The following is a 24558-nucleotide window of genomic DNA, read 5'->3' as shown; positions in this document are numbered from 1 at the left end:
ATGTTTTTATTGAACACAACATGTAAACATTCATAGTGCAGGGTGGAAAAAGTATGTGAAACCCTAGGCTAATGACTTCTCCAAGAGCTAATTGGAGCCAGGAGTCAGCCAACCTGGGGTCCAATCAATGTGATGAGATTGGATGTGTTGATTAAAGCTGGCCTGTCCAATAAAAAACACACACCAGTTTTGAGTTTGCTGTTCTGAAGAAGCGTTGTCTGATGTGAACCATGCCTCGCACAAAAGAGCTCTCAGAAGACCTACGATCAAGAATTGTTGACTTACATAAAGCTGGAAAGGGCTACAAAAGTATATCTAAAAGCCTTGATGTCCATGTGTCCACGGTAAGACAGATTGTCTACAAATGGAGAAAGTTCAGCACTGTTGCTACACTCCCTAGGCGTGGTCGTCCTGTAAAGATGACTGCAAGAGCACAGTGCAGAATGCTGAATGAGGTGAAGAAGAATCCTAGAGTGTCAGCTAAACACTTACAGAAATCTCTGGCACATGCTTACATTTTTGTTGAAAAATCTACAATAAGGAAAACATTAAACAAGAATGGACTTCATGGGAGGACACCACGGAGGAAGCCACTGCTGTCCAAAAAAAAACATTGCAGCACGTTTGAAGTTTGCAAAAGATCACCTGGATGTTCCACAGCACTACTGGCAAAACATTCTGTGGACAGATGAAACCAAAATTGAGTTGTTTGGAAAGAACACACAACGCTATGTGTGGAGAACAAAAGGTACAGCACACCAACATCAAAACCTCATCCCAACTGTGAAATATGGTGGAGAGGGCATCATGGTTTGGGGCTGCTTTGCTGCCTCAGGCCCTGGACGGATTACTGTCATCGATGGAAAATGAATTCCAAAGTTTATCAAGATATTTTGCAGGAAAACTTAAGACCATCTGTCCGCCAACTGAAGCTTAACAGAGGATGGACGATGCAACAGGACATCGACCCAAAGCATAGAAGTAAATCAACAACAGAATGGCTTCAACAGAAGAAAATACGCCTTCTGGAGTGGCCCAGTCAGAGTCCTGACCTCAACCCGATTGAGATGCTGTGGCATGACCTCAAGAGAGCGATTCACACCAGACATCCCAAGAATATTGCTGAACTGAAACACTTTTGTAAAGAGGAATGGTCCAAAATTTCTCCTGACCGTTGTGCAGGTCTGATCTGCAACTATAGGAAACGTTTGGTTGAGGTTATTGCTGCCAAAGGAGGGTCAACCAGTTATTAAACCCAAAGGTTCACTTACTTTTTCCACCCTTCACAATGAATGTTTACATGTTGTGTTCAATAAAAACATGAAAACGTATAATGTTTGTGCGGTATTAGTTTAAGCAGACTGTGTTTCTCTATTGTTGTGATTTAGATGAAGATCAGAACACATTTTATGACCAATTTATGAAGAAATCCAAGTAAGCCCAAAGGGTTCACATACTTTTTCTTTCAACTGTATTTCCCGGATGTGATGGCAAGGCTTTAAGTATAGTTTGTATAGCATATAGTTGTATGGTGTTTAAAGATATATGACCGTTCCAGTCACCATTTGAGACCTGTGATCGCGAACCGGACAAAAGATCCCTGCAATCGCGGTTCTCAACTGTTACGAGAGATTCCATGATAAATAAGCAAACGGGAGACTCCCGGAAACTTATGGATATCACCCAGCACCCAAAATAATACCAAAACACTTCAAAACAGCCTCCATTATTCGCAAACGGTGGATAAAACCTTGGATAAAACCTTGAATCATATATGAGCCCACCAAATCACAGAGATGCCGATTCGCCAATCTTAAGATCACAGACAACCTCTGCAGTTAATACAAATGACTAGAGGAAGTCCCCAGGTTATACTAATCTCATGCATATAGTGCTCAGTGCACATCAAGCGATCTCTAACAAAGCAAAAGTGACGCAGAGTACAAAAAGTTTTACTCACAAAAGATTACTGCACAATTCCTATCAGATCCATTATTGATGACACTTATTTTTTATTTTAATCATTCCACAAATACGGTGTCGTCCTGTGCCTTGTTCACGAAGGAATCCTCGGAGAAATGAAATGACCACGCATAACTAATGTCTAATCCGAGGGAAGATTATGCAGCGATTGTATTCTTTCACAGCCAGGGGTGGCACAATATTTAGCTATTTTGACGGCATGTTTGTTTATTGCTTGCTTGCTCTATCTGGATCTGCGCCACCGGATCTGTCATGGGCGAACCAGTGGGTGGGGCTAGAGAAGTAGTCGTAGATATTTTTCTGTGGATGTGGTGTTCAACCTATCAATGATAGATAGGTGCATTCCAAAACCTGGCATTCGCTGGGCCTGGTGTCAATAACAGATGAACAGATGTCTCAGTAACAGTTGGATTTTCGGTTCATACACTTACATGATGTTCACGTGAATACGGTTCCTAATGTCTCCTTTAAGATATGTCATGGCAAGATATTTTCAGTTGAGACTAGTTTTAGACTAGTCTTAATGAGATACTTCACCCACAAATAAAAATTCTGTCATCATTTACTCACCTTCGAGTTTCTCCAATTCTGTATAAATGTCTTTGTTCTGATTATCACAGAGAAAGATATTTGGAAGAAAGCTTATATCCAGACAGATTTTGCCCCCCATTAACTCCCATAGTAGGGCCATGGTGGACAAGTGATGTAATCTGTAGGCGGGTGGACACCTTGTATCACCGGTGACACTGACTATAGCAACACGCCTCTCCCATAGTAGGAAAAATGACTTAATATCTTTTTGGTTCGGTTGAATAAAAAACAAGACATTTTGAAGAATGTAGCACAGCAAACAATTCTGGGGCACTTTTGACTACCATTGAATTTTTTCCTACTATGGTAGTCAATTGTGGGCAAAATCTGTCTGGTTATAAGCATTCTTCCAAATATCTTTTTCTGTGTTTATCAGAACAAAGAAATGTATACAAATTTTGGAACAACTCGAAGGTGAGGAAATATAATAAAATATAAATATAATTGGCCTAGCCCCCAAAATACCCCCCTTGCAATGCAACCGCTGCTACCTATGTCTCCCTCTGTCTGTGGGTGTCACATTTTGCTCAGTCAGTGAGTTTAATACTAAGAGACAGGCAGTCAGTCGCTGGTGGTCTACAGGCTTATCAATAATTGATGTCATTCTTACATGTCCTTTCACAAATACAGAACAACCACAAGGTCAATATGCCTACATAGAGAACAGAGTAACTATATGGATTTTATGTTTTAACTTTAGTGCATATCTTATATACTGTATATATAGACACACACTGCTAGATAAGACAATCTACTATAATGTACTTTAACCAGAAATTTGAAAAGTAAAGTAAGAGAGATGTTAGTTTTGCCTTTTGTTGATAAAAAAACAGCTGTAAAGTATCACAAAGCACTTAAGTTGTAACATCACATGAAAATATGTCATCAGTGTTCCAATGTGCAGTGAGCTATGGTCTTTACCAGTGCCCGAACTTATGTACACGACATACTCATCCAAGACATGGGAAGCTAGGTAGCTGACTGAGACACATGGATTGAGATTTTTGGTAGTGTTAGCCCCTAGTAAATTAGCAACCCCACAGCAATATGCTAACAACATTCAGAGCATCATCTACCAAGAAAAGGCTTCAGCAGCCACATACATTTCTTCAGAAAATGTAGAAAAAGGGCTGTCAATCAATTAGATAGAACGATTGATCTAAAATAATAAATGGGATGCACATCTTTTGGGTTTAAATCCTCCAATATTTGTATATAGTTTCAAACATGCTTAATTTAAGCGTCTTCACTGTACACACTGCTTTTCTCCTGATAAAGACACGCTACAGTAAAAAAAACTATGATTGACTCCTAGCGGGAGCAGGCAACATAACGTGCTTAATTCTTACAGCTTACATTATTGATTGTCCGTGTAGTTGCATCAGTTTTACATTAATATACCAGACGAGAGCGGAGTCTGGTCTCTCCCAAGGTACATTTTTAGGGGAGTTTTAGTTCCTTTCCACTGTTGCCATTGGCTTACTCACTGGGAGACTGGTGATTTTGCTTCTTGGGGTTTATACTCCATAAACATATTGCGTTTAAAGTAGTGGTGGGCCGTTAACGGCGTTAACGCCGTTAACGCAGTGAGACTATTATCGCGCGTTACAAAAAAATGTCGCCGTTAATCTATTCTCAAAGTTGGGTTGGCAGCTGGGTCTATACTACGCAAGCTATGATGACTTTCACCTTGATATTTTAGCGCGGATGTATACCAGCTTAACTGCACTGTACCGGGCGAGAACGAGATTTTTCAACTCGCGTGATTCGCGTCATTCGCGGAAGCAGAAGGCGCCTCATCATCTCATAACCAGGGCTTCATTCGCGCCTCATCATCTCATAACCAGGGCTTCATTCGCGCGATTCGCGCAGCAAGTAGGTCTATTGGCTCTTTGCATTAACATATAAATCACTCGCGCTTGACACGCCATTCGCGTTTGGTCTGAACACAACATAACGTTACTGTGAAATGACCGCATCAAACGTGACGGGCTAACATGGATGCAGCTATGAAGCCGCCGGGTTTGCTTCAGGGAATATTAATTTTTAAGAAGCTTCCCAATAGAAACATCAACAAGACTAAGGTTGTTTGCACCTTGTGCAATGCGGAATTGGTTTAAATAAAAACGTCTGCTAAATGACTAAATGTAAATGTGCTGTAGGAGCTCTTCCAGTCTCAAGTACCACCTAAACGGAAATCATCCCTTAGCTAATGCGGAAGTAAACACAAGTTCATCTTATTGAACAATTTAATTTTCATCACCAATTATCATAGTAGAACAGCTTTCTCAAGCAGTTTGTGATGCATTTTGGAAACAGGAGATGAGCTCCTGGTCTAATGCGCCACCCGGCTTGAGAAACCCGTTCTCAAAGACTTACTTTTAGTCATTATTTGGGTAGCACACATATTCTGAATGCCTTCGGCAGAATTCAAATGAGCCATTTTAATATAGATTAATCTAGATTAATTGTGGAATTAATCTAGATTAATCTAGATTAAAAAAAATAATCTATGCCCACCACTAGTTTAAAGCAAAACTATAGAACATTTAATCACAGGTTCCCCCATGTGGTTAATAAGCGCAATTGTCTGTTACCAGTGTCATAAATAACGTTGCCATATAAGCTTCCCAAGGGCAACGAGATACAAGTGAATTTGTGTACTAAGGTGACGAAACTGGCGAATGCAGAAACGTAATTTGTAAACCATGTGGTGCTTTTCTGCAGGCCGGGGATGGACGGGCGGTGTTTACCGACCCGAACATAGAACTTACAGAGTGTGGTTGAAGCCGCTATGATGCTGCTCAGATGGCAGGGGCAGTAGAATTCACCCAATTATGAGTTGTTTTACCACTGAAATATTTTTAGGTAAAAAAACTACAAAGTGTTGCTTTAACTTGTGGATTTAACTTTATACTACTGTATACATTCTATTTGCATGTTATGGTTTTTAAGTTTAAGTTATAATTTTAAGTTCCCAGTAGGAGATTTAAAAATATGCTTCTTTTGAATAATATACTTCAACTGAACAACTTACAGTTTCTAACAATCCAGAATAGTATTTATTTCAGTTGAGTTTCATAGGTGTACTTTGCATGGAGAAAAACTTGCAATAATACCAATGTATTTTAATACTATATGCTGACTTTGTTTATTTATTTATCTGCTATTTTTTATTATTTTTTATTATTTTTTTATTAATTTTTATTAATGTATGCATCGAAGAAATTGTGAAAGGCACTATATAAATCCAATTGACTTGACTCGATTTCCCTAAACAAATACTGCAGACAGGTGAGCAACAAAGAACGTTGTCTAATTACATACGTGTAATACAGATGATTGTCAGTCTGTCCCAGGTAGATTAAGGAATCTTTTTTTACAACTTGATTTGTTGTTGTGTGTCGAGACCTTTAAATTCCTTTATGTTCCTTCCTGTTTGCTTTTTTGGTTGTTTGAAGACAAGCTATACGTGAGTGGGGCTGCCGGAGATATTTATATCTATGAAATAAATGTCAGGAAAATATTTTTTTACAAAAGGTATGTATAGCTTAGTGGTATCAACTCATTTATATAAATTGCTCCATTAAATTACCAGCCCTAGTAAAAATCTGATATTCATTGTTTTACCTCAAAGATAAATGTGAAAGTACAGTGTATTCACTCTCTGTTTCAGCTGAACATCTTGGTGGATACAGGCAGCAGTAACTTTGCAGTGGGTGCTGCTGCTCACCCATTTCTACACAGATACTACCATCGCTCACTGTGAGTTATCATAACGAATTAACGAATCACACAAAAATGTATTATGCAGGTTTTATATAATGTCCAGCTTAGAAGTCTGTGTTTTTACTGAAATGTTATAATTGTAATTTATTTTAATCAACTTTCATGATTTTCCTGAGTGAGTGTTTTTATAATTCAATAGTAGTTCTTATTAGATTGTCATCAGCCAATTCCACACCGGGTAATTAAAGGAACGAAGTTATGGAACCAGAAAGAAGGGCTGTTGTTCATGTATTAAAGTTTGCATCCGGCCATTTTCCTGGTTGCACTAGCATTGGGGCAGCTGAATTACGCCATGTTCGAGTTGTATTTTTGTCGTTTGTCTTGAGTTTTCGTGATTGTGAAATGTAATGTACATGTGCAATGGCAAAAGCCATTTGTTTCCATTTGCCTGTTCATGGTCACAGCAGATATTATAGGGCAAGATGTCTTACATATTTATAACTTCATATACTTTCCATGCGATTATAGGTGTATCATGCATACATGGCAAAATAATTATAAAACTTTTACTATAATATGGTTAACGTTTGGCTAATGAATTATCCATCACAAGGATCATTTTTTCTCTATTATCCATTGTAGCTGATCATCGTCGCACTTGAAATGCTTGTGCATTTCTGCAAGCACAACAAAAAGCGGGTTAATTCTGTTAAATTTGTTCTGGAACGACAATGACATTCCTCTGCTTTGAATGCCCTAATAGTTGCAATATAGTTTGCACCACACAAAATTTAGACACATTTTATGTACAGATTTGTTTGTCAATTCATTTAGATTGATTTAGATTTAGAAACAAAGCTTTTCCGATACTCTATTTAAAGAGTGCTTCTTTTTCTTTGGTTGCAGTTCTACGTCGTACAGAGACCTGGTCCACAGTGTGTATGTGCCATACACACAGGGCCGCTGGGAAGGGGAACTGGGTACTGATTTGGTGTCAATTCCTCATGGGCCCAACGTTTCACTGAGGGTAAACATAGCTGCCATTACCCAGTCTGACCGCTTCTTCATCAATGGATCCAACTGGGAAGGAATTCTAGGGCTTGCCTATGCGGAGATTGCAAGGGTTTGTTCACACTGTGTTTCTGAGCCATGTATGATAATAACCTCATGTCATTCATGTTTTCTTTACATCCCAAATGTTATTTAAAAAATATATTCTGTATTTTAAATATTTTTAACACACTTCATTTTGCTCTCCCATTTCATATGACATTCTGCGGTCTAGTCAGTCTGACATTCTGAAGAAATGCTTCTACTAACGCTCTCTGTCTCCCTCAGCCGGATGAGACATTGGAGCCGTTCTTTGACTCTCTGCTGAGACAGACCAGCGTCCCAGATGTGTTTTCACTGCAGCTCTGTGGAGCAGGATACACCCAGAACTACAGCGCAGGCAGTTCTACTGTAGGGGGCAGTATGGTGAGAAACTCACTGAGCATGGGATCATTCATAATCTACCCATGCTCCTAAATAGTTAGTATTCATTTGGTCAGCAAGACATTACCATGACGTCCTCAGATCATGATCACAAATTTTTTTGGGATCTTGGCCAAAGTTCCAGAAACGTTGCGGCCACGTCCTCAAATAATCAGAATCAGAATCAGAAAGAGCTTTATTGCCAAGTATGTTTGCACATAAAGGAATTTGTTTTGGTGACAGGAGCATCCAGTACACAGAATCAGCAACAACACACAGAGACCATCAAATCTTCGGATAACCTGGACACTGGAACATTTTTCCAGCGTACTGTATCTGTTCGTTGTTATTTATTACGTTTGATCAGAGTTTAATCTGTTATAATGTCAAGACTAATGCTATACATATGACTTTTCACAGCTTTAACTGGAGTTTGGTAAAATACAACAATTGAAATTGTGTTTCTATTTATTTAGTGTGCACTTTTGATATGTCCGTGCTCTTCTCCAGCACGAGAGTACTCTGTTTAGCAGTGTTAACAACGTGCTTGTTTGGTTCTTGGGAAACATTATAATGGTCCAGTCCAGGTGTGTCTTATGACGTTATCACCATGATTCATTAACATCAAATGTTATGTTGTGATGATGAATATGGGAATAACAAATTATGTTGCTGTAACGCTTTTTGACATGACTCTGAAATGAATATGGTTTTGTCCAGATACATCTTCACAATGTAACTGTGTTAACTGGGTTATTTTTAAGCGTGTACCTTACAAAAGACTTGTAAAATGGAACATGTGTCATAGTCTTTTACTGCTATGGTGATTTTGTTGCACAGAACATGATGACAGATGTATTTATTCCTCATAGATCATTGGGGGAATAGATCCATCATTATATGTCGGTGAGCTGTGGTACACACCAATCAGGCGTGAATGGTATTATGAGGTCATTATAGCGCGCATTGAAGTTAACGGACAGGACCTCAATATGGACTGCAAAGAGGTATGCAGGATTTTCATGTCTTTCAGCATTCATTCTTTCTAAAATTGTTTTTTAGCCTTGACATTTGATTATTAAATACGATTGCAGTGAACACGATGGCAGTTGTATTTACGTTCAATACTATTTTATTCTACCCGTTAAGATACAAAGGGTTCATTGTAAAGTCAGATGGTCATTAATGACGCAGATGTAAATCAAAGATTGACTGTAGATTATCCAAGTAAACAACCTTTTTATTTATTGAAATTCTGACAGGAGTCTAATGGTATGTCAGAGAAAAGCATGGAGTCACAGATAAGAAACTAGCAGAGCTTTTTAGGACAGTGCTGCTTGTTCTCAAAGCATATAAGGCATTGATAACATCAAATATTCTCTCTGTCTTTCTCTCTATCAGTATAACTATGATAAAAGTATCGTGGACAGTGGCACTACAAACCTGCGTCTCCCACGTAAGGTGTTCCAGTCTGCTGTGAAGGCCATTGAAGCTGCCTCCTCGGTCAGTTTGTATACTACATTGTCACATGCATGTTTGTTTTGGGGTTTTCTGTACCCTAACCGGTAGAGCGAGTCACATGCAACTAGGGGTGGTAATCTTTAGACACTTCACGATCTGACCGATATCGATTCTGGGAGCAACGATTCGATTCCAAAACGATTCTTAACATACATTTTCGGTAATTAATTATTCTGCTGATACATGAACTTTACATTTTACCCAAAATTAGAGTTCCCTTTCTGTCGGTCTCTCAACGTTGTGTCAAGCCGACAGATTGGGGTTCGCCCTTAAGAACCGTTCGACTTCGACTAGTTTAGAAAAGGCCAATGAAATTGGCGAATGAAATTTGCTGCATTCATTCTCCTTTTGTTCTACGGAGCCTTCACACACGAGACTGTAAACTTTAAGCGGAATTACTGCTGGAATTTCCCGACGTGGGGCAGCGGACTGTCCCTTCCTGCAGCGACTTCCCCTGGGCGTCTCGGCAGTTCCAGAATTGTTTTTAGCTCTAAAAGAGCAAATTTCTCCAGCGCGGCATGTCCCGCTGTTCTCTCGGGTGCAACACACTCATCGAGGAGGGGGATTGACACGATGTCTGCCTCAAGTGTTTGGGTTTCCAGCACGCTGAGGCTGCCGTTGTTGATACATCCTGCCCACACTGTGGGCAGATGACGATTCAGACGTTCAGATGTATCCTCATGATAGGTTCCCACCTTGGTAACCCATGACCTTCCATTAGTAGACCTCCACCTAGCGGTAAACTACTTCAGTCCGTACATTTTCCCATGAGTTCTCCCTTGACGCCAAGACCATGTTGGTCTCCACTAAACTGCTCCCTACGGTAGGAAGTCTCTGTAGCGTACCCCCCATCTGAGGAATTAGCGCTTACCCAGTGGCCTTACGGTACCGGGTGGCTTATTGCTGTTAGAGAAACAAGGCCTCCCGCCGCGAGGGCCTAAGGCAGGGGCTTGCCACCTTTTCCAAAAACTCTGGGACCCCCTACCTATCCACTGGTAGGTTACAATTTTGCGGTAGCGCTCACGTCTGACACGCCCAGGCCAGTTGCTTCGCTAGAGATTGTGACACGGCACAGCGTCATGCGTTTTCAATAGGAACCCCAATCTGTCGGTTTGATTCAAGGTCAAGGTCGAGAGACCGACAGAAAGGGAACGTCTTGGTTAGGGATGTAACCTCAGTTCCCTGATCGAGGGAACGAGACATTGTTTCCCTAATGCTGCCGCAGCAGGCGAGAGAGGTCTCAGGCTCCTCAGCCCAAAGGAGAATGAGTGCAGCACGGCATCTCCCTTTAAACCCGGATATCCGTGGGCGGATTCCGGCATGCACATTTCATTCCTTTTCTAAACTAATAGAAGTTGATAGGTTCTCAAGGGCGAGCCCCAATCTGTCGGTTCCACACAACGTCTCATTCCCTCCATCAGGGAACTGAGGTTACATCCCTAACCAAGACGTTGCTATGCTTTTTGTTTGTAGTTAGAATCTCTGTTTGACACTATTGCTATCTTAAAAATGAACATGAAGATTTCTTACAAAACTTTTAATTTATAATCAAAGTTAATTACATTTAGGACATACAAGTTGTATAGTGGTATGGCTATCCATCTTTCATTCACAGAACAATCATTACGGACAAAACAGTCCGTCTCGCCCTCCCTAAAGCCTTGACACTGACTGCAACTTCAGCACTTGCTGAGAAGACAAATTCAGTGTGTGAGCATAACAGCTTACCTGTGGAAACTTGCCAAACTGTGCTGCAACAACCATGTTAGAGGCTTTGTCGCTCACCAAAACCAAGTCTTTGTTCACAATTTTACATTCGTTTGCAAAATAGTGCAGTAGTTCATTTATATTCATGCCCACGCACAGTTGCAATTTCAACTGAATACAGAATCGATTCTGAATTTTTGAGTATCGATTCTGGATCGTTAGATTATGAATCGCGATGCATCAAGTTTTTATCCCACCCCTACATGCAACACTTCAGCTGTTCAGTTGTGAGATCACACAAACTGAAAAACTTAGTTCTTGAATGCGCTGTGAGATCCTTTGGCTAAAGTGTCTATGGGGGTATTCATATTGTACTGTAACATACCGAACCTTACCCCAGCAGGCTTGTCGCCATTTCCCTGCAAGGGTAGCACTGACACTGTACTGGACTGTCCGGACCCACGTACACTTACATTATTGTGTTACGACTATTTTAAGGATAAAAAGCACTTTCTCTCAGCACAATGTTGCCCATCGTGAAGTTAAAGGTCCAGTGTTTTTCTCCAACGCGACTTACAAGTAAGAGGGCATACAACATTCTGTCAACACGGTAAACGATAGCAATAGTTTACAAGGCCATGTTATTAGGAGGATTAAAGCTGTACTAAGCAAGGGAGAGAAAGAACAACATGAAACACATTTATAAAAATAAACAGAGACACTCATTTATTAATCAGATAAATGCGGAACAGGTATGTCTAGAGTTATAGTTGGGAAGGAAGTGCAGTTCAGGAGGAGGCTGGCAGTTTATTCCACCACAGAGGGACTGAATGTAGGTTTTTGCAATCGATTTGATGCCTCATTGTAGGGGTGGGCGATGTAGAAAAAAAATTCAAATCACGATTTTTTCAAGATAGATCACGATCCACGATTTTATCGCGGTTCTTCTTCAAGTTGGTTTTAAGACTATTTTGTAAATTAAAGGGGCTTCAATACAGCCAAACTAAGTCCCCATATAAAAATATACTCTTTACCATTTATATTTTGAAGAATATTTTAATCAAGTTAATATTTAATGCAAGTGCAAGACCATAAATCAGTTGTTAGAAAAAACTTTACATTTTGAATTTTGTTTTTCATCTTGTTGCGGCACTCGGAGTAAAGCTGTGGAATGGGCGTGGAGGATAAATATTTTTGGCTGGGTATTTCGTAACGTGGATCTACGACTTTGAGCAGTTTTTTAAAGCCCTCATTTTCCACAGTCTTTATGGAAATCATGTCTTTGGCCAGGTAAAATGCGACCGCGTCAGTGACATCTTTCCAGCGCTTGTTCATTCTGTCATACGGATACGGAGTTCCTTTCTCAAATGGTTCTTTCGCTAAAGTCGTTGTTTAAGCCTTTTAGTTTCCGTATGCTTGGTTGTACCTGATTTACTCGCGTGGGATCCTTTTATAATTTGACTATCGGGATACTCTTTCAGTCCCTTTTAGTTTGAGGTGGTTAAAAAGGTTCGTTGTGTTGCCTTACGACGCTCGAATCTTATGATTGCCACATTTGCAAATAACTGTTGTTTGGGCCGTGTCAGTTGGGGAAAACCCAAACCATTTCAATATTACTGATGTAGAATTTTTTTTAGGGACCAAGTCCTCCGTGTTTCCCTCCATCTTCACTGACCGCGTCACTTAATCTTACTGAATTCACAAGCAACGTATATGAGCTTGTTAACATGGCGCAATCTATCGCAAGTATGTGGACGAATTCTATAGAACACTACTATATAGGACGATTTAACGATTTTCCCGAAAAAGTGGATCGTGCAGTCATTTTAATCGTTCGCGATCTAATATCGTCATATCGCACACCCCTACCTCATTGTGATGGAACAACCAGGCGTTGCTTATTTTCAGACCGAAGATGACAGGAGGGGATGTGGACCTGGAGCAGTGACTTAAAGGAAAGGGTCAAATATTTCTTGAAGTTGCAATTAAAAAAAATAGTCACACTTACAGGTTGTGATTCGGTGGAGCTAACAGGTCCAAGTAAGGTTGGTATTTCCCCCCTTCAAGGATAGTCATAACATTTCCTGCAGTGAATGTGCCACGGTTATTGAAGCAATATTTAGTGGAATGACCCGCTCACAGTAAAACCCTGGTGTTATACTCCTCTGGTGTCATTTAAAAATGAATTGAAATCATTGTTTCCTGGGAAGTTCTTCCTTTGGTAGTTTAAATAAGACGGACTTAGTTCCCTTTCTGTTGGTCTCTTGACGTTGTGTCGAGAACGACAGATGGGGTTCGCCCTTGAGAACCAATCAACTCTGACTTCTATAGAAAAGGCCAATGAAATTTGGCGAATGTAATTTGCATGCCGGTCTCCGCCCCCGGATGTCTGGTATGAAAGGAAGCCGGCGTGCAGCATTCATTTACCTTTTGTTCTTCGGAGCCTTCGCTCATGACTACAAACAAAAATAATTCGGTAATGTCGTAGCGAATTGGCCTTCCATAGCAGAAAGAAATCTCAGAGACAAGGGTTCCAGGTGCCAAGAGTTTCAACTTTATTTGCCCGGACAAACAAAGTGGGATATTCAGAGTTCATCTGAAGGGATCCAACGAATACATATCTGACTCCATCTTTTATACATTGTTTTCCAGTTGTTATCACAGTTTAAACCAATCATGTGTGCATGACATCGTCTTCTTCCAATCAGGTTTCATATGACATCACATTTTCATTAGCCTGTCCCTCTGAGCTCATAGTTCCGGCCTACCATATTAGGATTTAATGGTTGCGTGCGCCCCTCAAAAACAAGTGCCTCTTTATCTTGACACTTTCCTGGGGGTTTCGGACGATACATGATTTAACCATGTTTCTATCAAAGATGAGCTCATGGTTTAGCGATAATGAGCTACCCAGTGTCCTTGTTTGTATGCGATTTAATTAAACTTTCTCTGCAAAAGTGTGTGGGGAGTTCGTCTTGGTGTTAAAAGATATTTGGTGTGTGTGCAGATGTTCAAGTGTTGAGACTAACATTACATAACATTGCATAACATTAGCTTTGTTAAAATGAGCTCACTGTTTAGAGATACCAGCGTCCTTGACTCTATGAAACAAACCAAACTTCCTTATTAAAACTTATTTGTGGTGTACGTGCAGCTAAGATAAGATGCTTGCTTGTTGTTCATGCAGGTGTTCATGAGCTCATACTTATACACGAGGCCCAATATTGTTTCCTAAGAATACATGAAACCTATAACTAAATAAATGTATTATTTTATATAAGAAAACTCAACACTATAATAGAAAAACCACCATAGTAACACTTTATAATAACTGCACGCTATGAATCATTTGTTAAGCATCAGTACATAGTTAATTAATCATTTATGAAGCATTGGCCCCACATTAATAGACTTTAGTAAGCAGTTTATAAATACAGCTATAAATGCTTTGTTCTTGATTTATAAGCATGTATAAAATATGCTTAATTATCAAATTTTCATACTTTATTTAGGATGAATTCATAATTTCTAAATTAAGGATTACATTACTTACAAACCAGTTAGTTAGGAGTTGTCAGTGGTTCATGAGATCATTTAGAAAGTGTTAGTAAATAATTAATAAACTCTTTGAGTGCACATTTATACATCTTATTATTCTGACAAATAGTAACAGTTACTTAATTTGTTTATAAATGCTTTTTTAACACACATTCCTGCTGTAATTCATGATTAATTAAGGTAGTTATAAAACATTTACTAGTTGTTAGATAACTATTTTTTGTGAGCTCATCTAAAGTGAGGACTATGTATGCCTTGTAAAGCATTTACAAATGAGAGTTGCATATCACTTCACAGTTATATTTTTTCTGGAGGTGTGCAGGAATTAATTTTTTTTCAGAAGTTTATTTTTCATTTTATATCAATTCATTTAATGTTAATTTATATGTTCGGTTGTACAATTTTAATTTTGCAGAGGTTCATTTATTTTTTTATATTAAATCGTTTTATATTCATTGATATGTACAGTTGTACAGTTTAATTTCTTTTGCATCTTGAAATAAATATTTCTATGTTCTGTATCCCTCTGTGTTTTTTTTCCTATTTCTGTTTAGAAGATAACTGAGCCTTTAACTCTCATTTGTAAATGATTTACAAGGCATACATAGTCCTCACTTTAGATGAGCTCACAAAAAATAGTTATCTAACAACTAGTAAATGTTTTATAACTACCTTTTTTAATCATGAATTAGAGTAGGATTGTGAGCCTTTAACTCTCATTTGTAAATGCTTTACAGGGCATATATAGTCCTCACTTTAGATGAGCTCACAAAAATAGTTAACTGACAACTAGTAAATGTTTTATAACTATCTTAATTAATCATGAATTACAGCAGGAATGTGTGTTAAAAAAGCATTTATTAACAAATTAAGTAACTGTTACTATATGTCAGAATAATAAGATGTATAATTGTGCATTCAAAGAGTTTATTAATCATTTACTTACACTTTATAAATGATCTCATGAACCACTGACAACTCCTAACTAACTGGTTTGTAAGTAATGTAATCCTTAATTTAGAAATGATGAATTCATCCTTGATAAAGTATGAAAATTTGATTATTAAGCATATTTTATACATGCTTATAAATCAAGAACAAAGCATGTATAGCTGTATTTATAAACTGTTTAATAATGTCTATTAATGTGGGCCCAATGCTTCATAAATGATTAATTAACTATGTACTGATGCTTAACTAATGATTCATAGCGTGCAGTTAAAAGCAGGTAACACTTTATAATAACTGCACGGTATGAATCATGACAATGTAAAGATCAATGGCCAGTGCAGAGGGAGCAAAGATGGTGGTGAGGTCTCTGCTGTGTGTATGGGTGTCTACGGTGGACAGTCTGAATGTACTGAAAACATGGTTAATAGTAGGAAAAATGGGCAGATGGAAAGTAGGAGAGAAATGTTAGCAGGCCAAAACAGTGCGGGGTACAGTGTCTGCCAGTGTCGCTGTTCGGTGGAATCCCAGGTCTTTACATTGTCTGTTTTCCCACAAGGGCTTCTGCTTCCAGTTCGGAAATAGTGCTTCTAATGCAGAGGCTCCCTAATTGCCTATTGTGTCAGTGATTGCTTCACAGCTGAGCCCAACTACTCAGTTAACAGTTCATGGCTTCAAAGTGAATAAAAGTGCAAGGGGAAAATCAAGCTAGGTGGATTGGGTCTAAAATGCTACTTAGCAAAACTTCAGTTTACCTTAAACTCAGTGTTGGAAGTTCAATAATCCTTTCTAACAAACAGCTACTAGTCCAGTTTAAGCTAACGCAGCCATCTCACTACTGGTACAGCTAGCTAGGCTTACTTAATGAGAACTAGATGCCGCTTAAATCTCCACATTACTTTGTGCGTTTAACTTCACGTACGTGCTTTTGAGACTGATCCAATTATGATATCCAATGATATCAAAGTACCACTAGATTCTTTAGGTGTTAAATTAACTTGGTAGTGGTTCAGTTCGCATAGTGCATGGGTCCCTTAGCTTGGTTCTGGAGGGCCGGTGTCCTGCAGAGTTAAGCTTGAACCCCAATCAAACACATCTGAACCAGCTAATTAAGGTCATAATAGGCATAGTAAAAACTTGCAACCATATGTGTTGAGGTAGCTTGGAGCTAAACTCTGCAGGACCCTCCAGGACCGAGTTTTGGTGCCCCCAGGCATAGTGTGAGAAGGCTCTATACTCAACACTGTCCACCTTCATTGCAGACCGAACAGTTTCCCTCAGGTTTTTGGCTGGGTGAGCAGCTGGTATGTTGGCAGTCTGGCACCACGCCCTGGCACATCTTCCCAGTGATCTCCCTCTATCTGATGAGTGAAAACAGAAACCAGTCTTTCCGAATCTCCATCCTACCACAGGTAGGTCTGTACTTTTGGTAATATGCAATTTTTATATTTGCATACTGCCTTCAGCATTATGTTGTACAATTACTGTGTGTTAGATGTGGATTGTGTGTCTTCTTAAGATACAATTTTATTTTTAAAATGTTCTCGTTCTGATTGATGTATGTCTTTCTCCTGGATCTCTGCAGCAGTACTTGAGGCCGGTGGAAGACGTGGCGTCGGCACAAGAGGACTGTTATAAATTCGCTGTCTCTCAGTCCAGCACCGGTACAGTAATGGGTGCTGTCATCATGGAGGGTTTCTATGTGGTTTTCGATCGAGAACATAAACGCATTGGCTTCGCTGTCAGCACATGTCACGGTGAGAGACAGAAATTCCTTCAATGTTCTGCTGAACAAAAAGGTAGCTAGTACCAAAATAGAAAAGTACGCACATCAACCTCACGTGGGTGCTAGGCCAAAAAAATGAATAAAGAATTCTAAATAAAGTCGACACACCAAATCTCCAAAAATATAAAAAAATATATGTATTGGAAAATTGTAGAATATTAACTCACCTACATGTTAACACACCCATCCCAGATGTATATGACTTTTTACCCTCAGTTGAACACAACCAAAGACAACGCATATTAACAAGATGCACCACAGCCATTGCAATGAATGGATAGGAAAAGCCTCACTCAATATGACCGCTCTATTTAAGATAAGGATCCGATCAGATTAAGATACCTGAATTCTGAGTATCAGCCGATCCCGATCCAAAACTTTATTTTCCTGATCAATGTAAAATGGGGTATATGCACACAGGGCAATCACATACTTTAGATTAAATTTAAGCCAGCTAGGACACTTCCGCTCCCATAGTGCTGAGCTAATTTTTCACCAAACGATATCGATGTGTTTAGTATGAAAACGTTCAATTTCAACCGACAGCACTATGGCTGAGCATTGTTATGTGCCAATGTGATCATGCCTCGAGTAAATGCAAGTTTATTTAGCCTTGGAAAACTCCAATGGAAAAAAAAACTTGGGAGAACCCAGGCCCAACCAGGTCCCATCTGGCAAAAACTTAAGCATCGCAACAAGCTCAACAGTGCTTGCACAACTTGACTAAATAAAAAGAAAATAAGCATAGTAAAAATTCAGATGGACCTCTTTCCTGGTTCTGGTTGATCTAACTAATCCAGTCTTAACCCTTAGAGGATTTGTATTATGAAAGTGTAGTGTATGCAAGATTGGAAAGATGCATCTTTGATCTAGATTTAAACTGACAGTGTGTATACCTCCTGGACAGTAAAAGGAAGACTATTCCAAAGTTTAGGCGCTAGATAGTAAAGTGATCTACCACTTGCACTAGATATTGAAATTCTAGGTAATACCAACTGACCAGAGCCCTGAGAACGTAGTGAACGTGCTGGACTTTAATACAAGAGAAGCTCACTCAGGTACTCGAGAGCTAAACCGTGTTGGGCTTTATAGGTAATAAGGAAGATTTTAAAGTGTATGTGATGCTCAATAGGCAAGTGAAATCATATGACATAGTTTAGATATATTGTTAAGATGGAAAACATCTTTGTTACGGATGTAACCTCAGTTCCGCTGTGCCGTATCACAATCTCAAAGCAAATCATAGCAAAGAAACGGTGACTGGCCTGGGCGTGTCAGACATGAGCACTTCTGCGAAATTGTAATCTTCCAGTGGATAGGTAGGCAGAGGGTTCCAGAGCTTTTAGAAAAGGTGGGAAGCCTCTACCATTGGGAGGAGTTCTAGTGGAGACACCCGCATGGTCTCACCCTCAGGGGAGAGCTCATGGGAAAAATATGCGGACTGAAGTAGTTAACCGCGAGGTGGAGGTCCACCTAGGGAAGGTCATGGGTTACCAAGGTGGGAACCAATCATGAGGATACATGAGACGGGATCGCCCGAGTGGGGGAGTTACAATGTCCGGTAGCATAAGGTCCTGTTAGAGCTATATGTGGATCACTCTCAAGGTACCCGGCTTAAGGGGCAGGGCTGCTCTGCCAAGCCCACCCACAGGGGGTGCTTGCTTAGTGATGGATTCCCGTCCCTGGGGGGAAGAATGGAGGCTAAGTAGCACACTGACCCACCTTTCGCAGGGATACGCCCCACCGGCTGCCGGTCCTACATGTTTCCATGCAAGACGTGGGCTGACACCGGTTCTACACAGAGGTTGTTAAACCTTGCGAAGGTGTTGGGCATAGCCCAACCCACAGCTCTGCAGATGTCTGCCAGAGAGGCGCCAGTGCCCACGAGGAGGCTATGCACTAGGCGGAGTGAGCTCTCACTGAAAGTAGGCACGGGCGATTCTGGGATTGGTATGCCGTCGTGACCGCGTCCACAATCCTGTGCGCTACTCTCTGTTTGGAGACAGCCCTCCCCTTCTGCTGACCTCCAAAAAGACAAAGAGCTGATCAGAGCTCCTGAATCTTTGCGTACGGTTCAAGTAGAGGCGCAGTGCACGTACTGGGCACAACACGGATGGGGTTGTGTCTTCCTCCCCAGTGGGGAACGCCTGCAAGTTCATCACCTGGTCCCGAAAGGGAGTGGTGGGAACTTTGGGCATGTAGCCAGGCCAGGGTCTCAGGATGACGTGAGAATCGCCGAGCCCGAATTTTAGGCAATCAGGGGACACAGAAAAGCTCGTAGGTCCCCTAGCCTCTTGATGGAAATGATCAGGAGAATGGTCTTCATCGCTAATTGAGGAAGAGCGGCGTCTGTGAGGGGCTCAAATGAGGGCCTCTTAAGGCCCGCCAGGACCATGTCAAGGTCCCAAGAGGGTATGGAGCGCAGACGGGGCAGATTCCGCCTTCTCGCGCTTCTTGTTAACCCATGAGGTTTTAAAAATGAGTACTTGATTAATTGTGGAACTATGTCCAGATTGAGTAAATAATTAAATCAATACCGTTAGATTATTAAAGGGCTCATCGTATGAGGGTCTTCATGAAATTTGTGTAATAAAACACTCAATGGCTGTGTAAACAAACCCCTTTTTGCCTCATCAAAAACAGCTATGCTCACAATAACCCGTTTTGCTGTATGTCTCTTATAATATAAGAATGAGTAACTGCGCACCCAAACCGCTTTCATCCTGCGTGTCAACACAACACAGATGTAGTACTGCCGTCGTTTAGCGAAATTAAATTATAAAATCTGTCACAACAAACAGCGCATTCTAGTAATGCGCTCACATTGTGGGTGTATGCTTGCCTTAAATCCAAGGAAAGCGCACCTGCAGATCTCAGCGTAATTTCGTGGATTCTAGCGCTTGTCATTGACAAGCTATACACACACACAATGTGAGAGCAAGACTAGAATGCTGACAGATGTTTTAGCCTAAGGATGAATGATTTGAGCTGTTTACTTGGATTTCTTCATAAATTGGTCATAAAATGTGTTCTGATCTTCATCTAAGTCACAACAATAGAGAAACACAGTCTGCTTAAACTAATACCGCTAATAAACTAATAATGTTTTTATTGAACACAACATGTAAACATTCATACTGCAGGGTGGAAAAAGTATGTGAACCTTTGGGTTTAAAAACTGGTTGACCCTCCTTTGGCAGCAATAACCTCAACCAAACGTTTCCTATAGTTGCAGATCAGACCTGCACAACGGTCAGAAGAAATTTTGGACCATTCCTCTTTACAAAAGTGTTTCAGTTCAGCAATATTCTTGGGATTTCTGGTATGAATCGCTCTCTTGAGGTCATGCCACAGCATCTCAATCGGGTTGAGGTCAGTACTCTGACTGGGCCACTCCAGAAGACGTATTTTCTTCTGTTGAAGATTTACTTCTATGCTTTGGGTCGTTGTCCTGTTGCATCGTCCATCCTCTGTTAAGCTTCAGTTGGCGGACAGATGGTCTTAAGTTTTCCTGCAAAATGTCTTGATAAACTTTGGAATTCATTTTTCCATCGATGACAGTCTTGTTTAATGTTTTCCTTATTGTAGATTTGTCAACAAAAATTTTAGCATGTGCCAGAGATTTCTGTAAGTGTTTAGCTGACACTCTAGGATTCTTCTTCACCTCATTGAGCATTCTGCGCTGTGCTCTTGCAGTTATCTTTACAGGACGACCACACCTAGGGAGTGTAGCAACAGTGCTGAACTTTCTCCATTTGTAGACAATCTGTCTTACCGTGGACACATGGACATCAAGGCTTTTAGATATACTTTTGCAGCCCTTTCCAGCTTTATGTAAGACAACAATTCTTGATCGTAGGTCTTCTGAGAGCTCTTTTGTGTTGTTTCCAGGCAGTCCGTTTAAGAACGCAACACGAATGCCACCCAGAAGCCTTGTTAAATTCAACCAATTTGAGTTAGCTGAAGTGAATGTAGGTCAAATGTAATTCTTTTGTAGTTGGTGCATGGGCTATGCAGACGGAGTGCAACCAGCGTGTGCATAATGCATAACTCGATAGAGACGCGGAGAGTGAGAATGTCACCGTGACACAAACATTCTCAAGTATGCTATAAGATGTTGTTAAATCTTCTAATTGCTGTGCGTGTCTGAATGCGTCAAACACTGTTAACATTCACTGAGTTATTATTTATGTCTGGGGTAATAAACGAGATGCAGTTGTCTTCGGGTTGTGCAGACTGGTCGGACTATTGCGCTTAAAGTACTGGTCGGATATAGGATACTGAAACATTCCGCTGTTTACATTTACTTAAATTAATTCACCCAGTCGTTATATCTGAGCAAGACGTGGCTGGGAACGGCACGCCATGTAGAAAACTTATACATAACATAACACTGGATACATAACACTGACAGGTTGTAGTTCACCTGCAGTCGCTCTTGGAAGCTCCATTTAGAAAATTTATGCACATCATACTGGGAGGTTGCATTGACCTGTAAGGAGTCCATGACAGTAATCCACCCTGCTGGTGATGAAAGCATGGACTAGTTTCTCTAAATCTTGGTTTGAGACAAAACATCTGATTCTGGCTATGTTTCTGAGATGGTCGTACACCCTTTGACATGACTGCTGAAACTAAGGTCATACTCTAAAATGACGGCAAGATTTTTTACCTTTGTGTCTGTAGACCTCTTAAGTCAAGGTATGAGTTTACCTTGTTAGTTTCATCCTTGTTACCAAAAACAATGACTTCAGTTTTGTTTATAATTAACTGCAGGAAGTTTTGACACATCCAGCTTTTAATTTCATCAATGCACTGGCAAAGAGAGTCAATAGGCCTGTCGTCATTGGGAGAGAGGGATTTGAGCGTCATGTGAAGATGTGGTAATGTTAAAATGGAGATGGTGGTCTAGTGGGTTAAACCACTGTACTGGTAAATCAAAGGTTGCTGGTTCGATCCCAGCAGACACCACCAGTGTGTCCTTGAGCAAGACACTTTACTCCATGCTGCTTTAATTTGGATAAAAGCGTCTGCCAAATGACTAAATGTAAAATCTTCAGCAATAACAAAGAAGTCAAATTCTGAGGAAATAGCTGACAGCAGTTCTGAAAAGAGGAGTATTTAGAAGGTCTGTAAATAATTGTGAACAGAGTGCGAAAGGTGCACCTTTTAACGCAATACTCAAGTTTTCAAAGGAAAGGTAGTCACCAAGTAACTTGCTTGCGTTTGAAAAGGTCATTAAACAGAGCAGCTATTCCTCTACCTCTCCTTATAGCTCTGCAAACATTTATGAAAGTAAAGTTTGGGGGGAAGATTTTTTGAGGATTGTATCACTATAACTATCATCTAACCAAGTTTCATTTAGAAAAATGAAGTCAAGTTTGTTGCTGGTGATGAGGTCATTGACCAAAAAGGATTTGTTTTAGTGAACAGATGTTTAAAAGCACTAATTTAATAGCAGCTGTTTTTTTTAACCCTGTCATTCTCAGAGTGACGTCTAATAGGTAGTAGAATAGATAGGTTTGCCAGTGTAACGGAGGCCAGCTATTATCTGCTTTCTGAGCAGAGTGCTGTTGCCTGTTCTTCACCTTGCGGCTCAGCTCCTTCTTCACCACGACAGACCGGTACAGCGACTGCATTACTGCAGAAGCTGCACCGATCCGTCTGTCAATCTCCCGTTCCATCCTTCCGTCACTCGTGAACAAGACCCCCAGATACTTGAACTCCTCCACTTGAGGCAGGGACTCTCCACCCACCTGAAGTGATTTGGAGGTGCTGATTCTCATCCCAGCCGCTTCACACTCGGCTGCAAACCGTCCCAGTGCATGCTGAAGGTCCTGGTCTGAGGGGGCCAGCACGACGACATCATCCACAAAGAGCAGAGATGAAATCGTGTGCCTGAAGAAGTCGTTTAATTTAAATGTTCTGTTAATATTTTAGTAGCCTGATAACTATCACCCGTTCCGTATCACCTAAGTTTGCATCAATATTGTGCATGTAATTTCTAATCGAATCATGACAAACTATATATCATTGGAAAGGTCTAAGACTCTAGAATACAGATTTCTTTGGTGTTTTCTTATATTTTATGTAGGGAGAGTAATTGATTATTTTTTATAAAGAGTGTGCTTAGATTTTTTGTTATCCTTTTGCAACCCATATGTATTTTTTAATCAAAGAAAAACAAACTTTTTTGTGTGTGTGTGATTTCTTTTTAGCAATAATCGGCTACTTTTCTTTTTTCAAACAAGACCAACCGTAAGTCGGTATTCCAAAGAATTTATGAGTTACCATCATTTTAGTTCCAACATGCCTTTTCATGTGTAGACTCAAAAAAAGGCTCCGACAGTTAAAAGGTTAAGAGTACTTACCAGTGGGAAAACTTGGGCTTATACGTCCATGACCATCAAAAGTTGTTGGATCTGCGATCATGGTCCAAAAATTTAATTAGAAAATGTTTTTAATCGGAAAAACACCCGTAACACATGCTGGAAAATGGGAGAAAATCCAAGCCGCTTCACACTCAGCTGCAAACCGACCTAGTGCATGATGAAGGTCCTGGTCTGATGAGGCCAGCACGACGACATCATCCGCAAAGAGCAGAGATGAAATCGTGTGGTCCCCAAACCCGACGCCCTCCGGCCCCTGGCTGCGCCTAGAAATTCTGTCCATAAAAATGATGAACAGAACCGGTGACAAAGGGCAGCCCTGCCGGAGTCCAACATGCACCGGGAACAAATCTGACTTACTTCCGGCAATGCGGACCAAGCTCCTGCTCCGGTCGTACAGGGACCGGATAGCCCTTAGCAAAGGGTCCCGAATCCCATACTCCCAGAGCACCCTCCACAAGATGCCGCGAGGGACACAGTTGAATGCCTTCTCCAAATCCACAAAACACATGTGGATTGGTTGGGCAAACTCCCATGCACCCTCCAGCACCCTGGAGAGGGTATAGAGCTGGTCCAGTGTTCCACGACCGGGATGAAAACCACACTGTTCCTCCTTAATCCGAGGTTCTACCATCGGCCGGATTCTCCTCTCCAGTACCCTGGCATAGACTTTCCCGGGGAGGCTGAGAAGTGTGATCCCCCGATAGTGATAGTGAAAATCAATCACATATATTACTGAAATTTGTAAGATTTAGCCTTTGTGGATACTTCGTGCCCACACTTCGGGCGGATGACGATTCAGATGTTGCGTTCACGGACCCAGCCACTACCACGGACCCAGCCACTAAAGGGCATGTCCTGGTTGCGGATGTA

General features: G+C 40.6%; 1 protein-coding gene across 2 annotated transcripts in view; it reads left to right on the top strand.

The window, feature by feature from the left end:
• Window positions 1-24558, top strand: part of bace1 (beta-secretase 1) — a 42747-nt gene that overhangs the window by 5684 nt on the left and 12505 nt on the right. Inside the window, exons 2-9 of one of the 2 annotated variants that reach the window (XM_056757509.1) lie at window positions 6251-6339; window positions 7210-7426; window positions 7642-7779; window positions 8020-8103; window positions 8649-8783; window positions 9178-9279; window positions 16773-16922; window positions 17096-17267. In XM_056757509.1, coding sequence (XP_056613487.1) covers window positions 6251-6339; window positions 7210-7426; window positions 7642-7779; window positions 8020-8103; window positions 8649-8783; window positions 9178-9279; window positions 16773-16922; window positions 17096-17267 — 1087 coding nt within the window. The remainder of the gene's footprint in view (window positions 1-6250; window positions 6340-7209; window positions 7427-7641; window positions 7780-8019; window positions 8104-8648; window positions 8784-9177; window positions 9280-16772; window positions 16923-17095; window positions 17268-24558) is intronic. The other variant, XM_056757510.1, reaches the window with a different exon arrangement.

Source organism: Triplophysa dalaica, chromosome 9 (assembly GCF_015846415.1).
Source record: "Triplophysa dalaica isolate WHDGS20190420 chromosome 9, ASM1584641v1, whole genome shotgun sequence".
Taxonomy (NCBI): Eukaryota; Metazoa; Chordata; class Actinopteri; order Cypriniformes; family Nemacheilidae; genus Triplophysa; species Triplophysa dalaica.
This window is presented reverse-complemented; position numbering and strand designations above follow the sequence as displayed.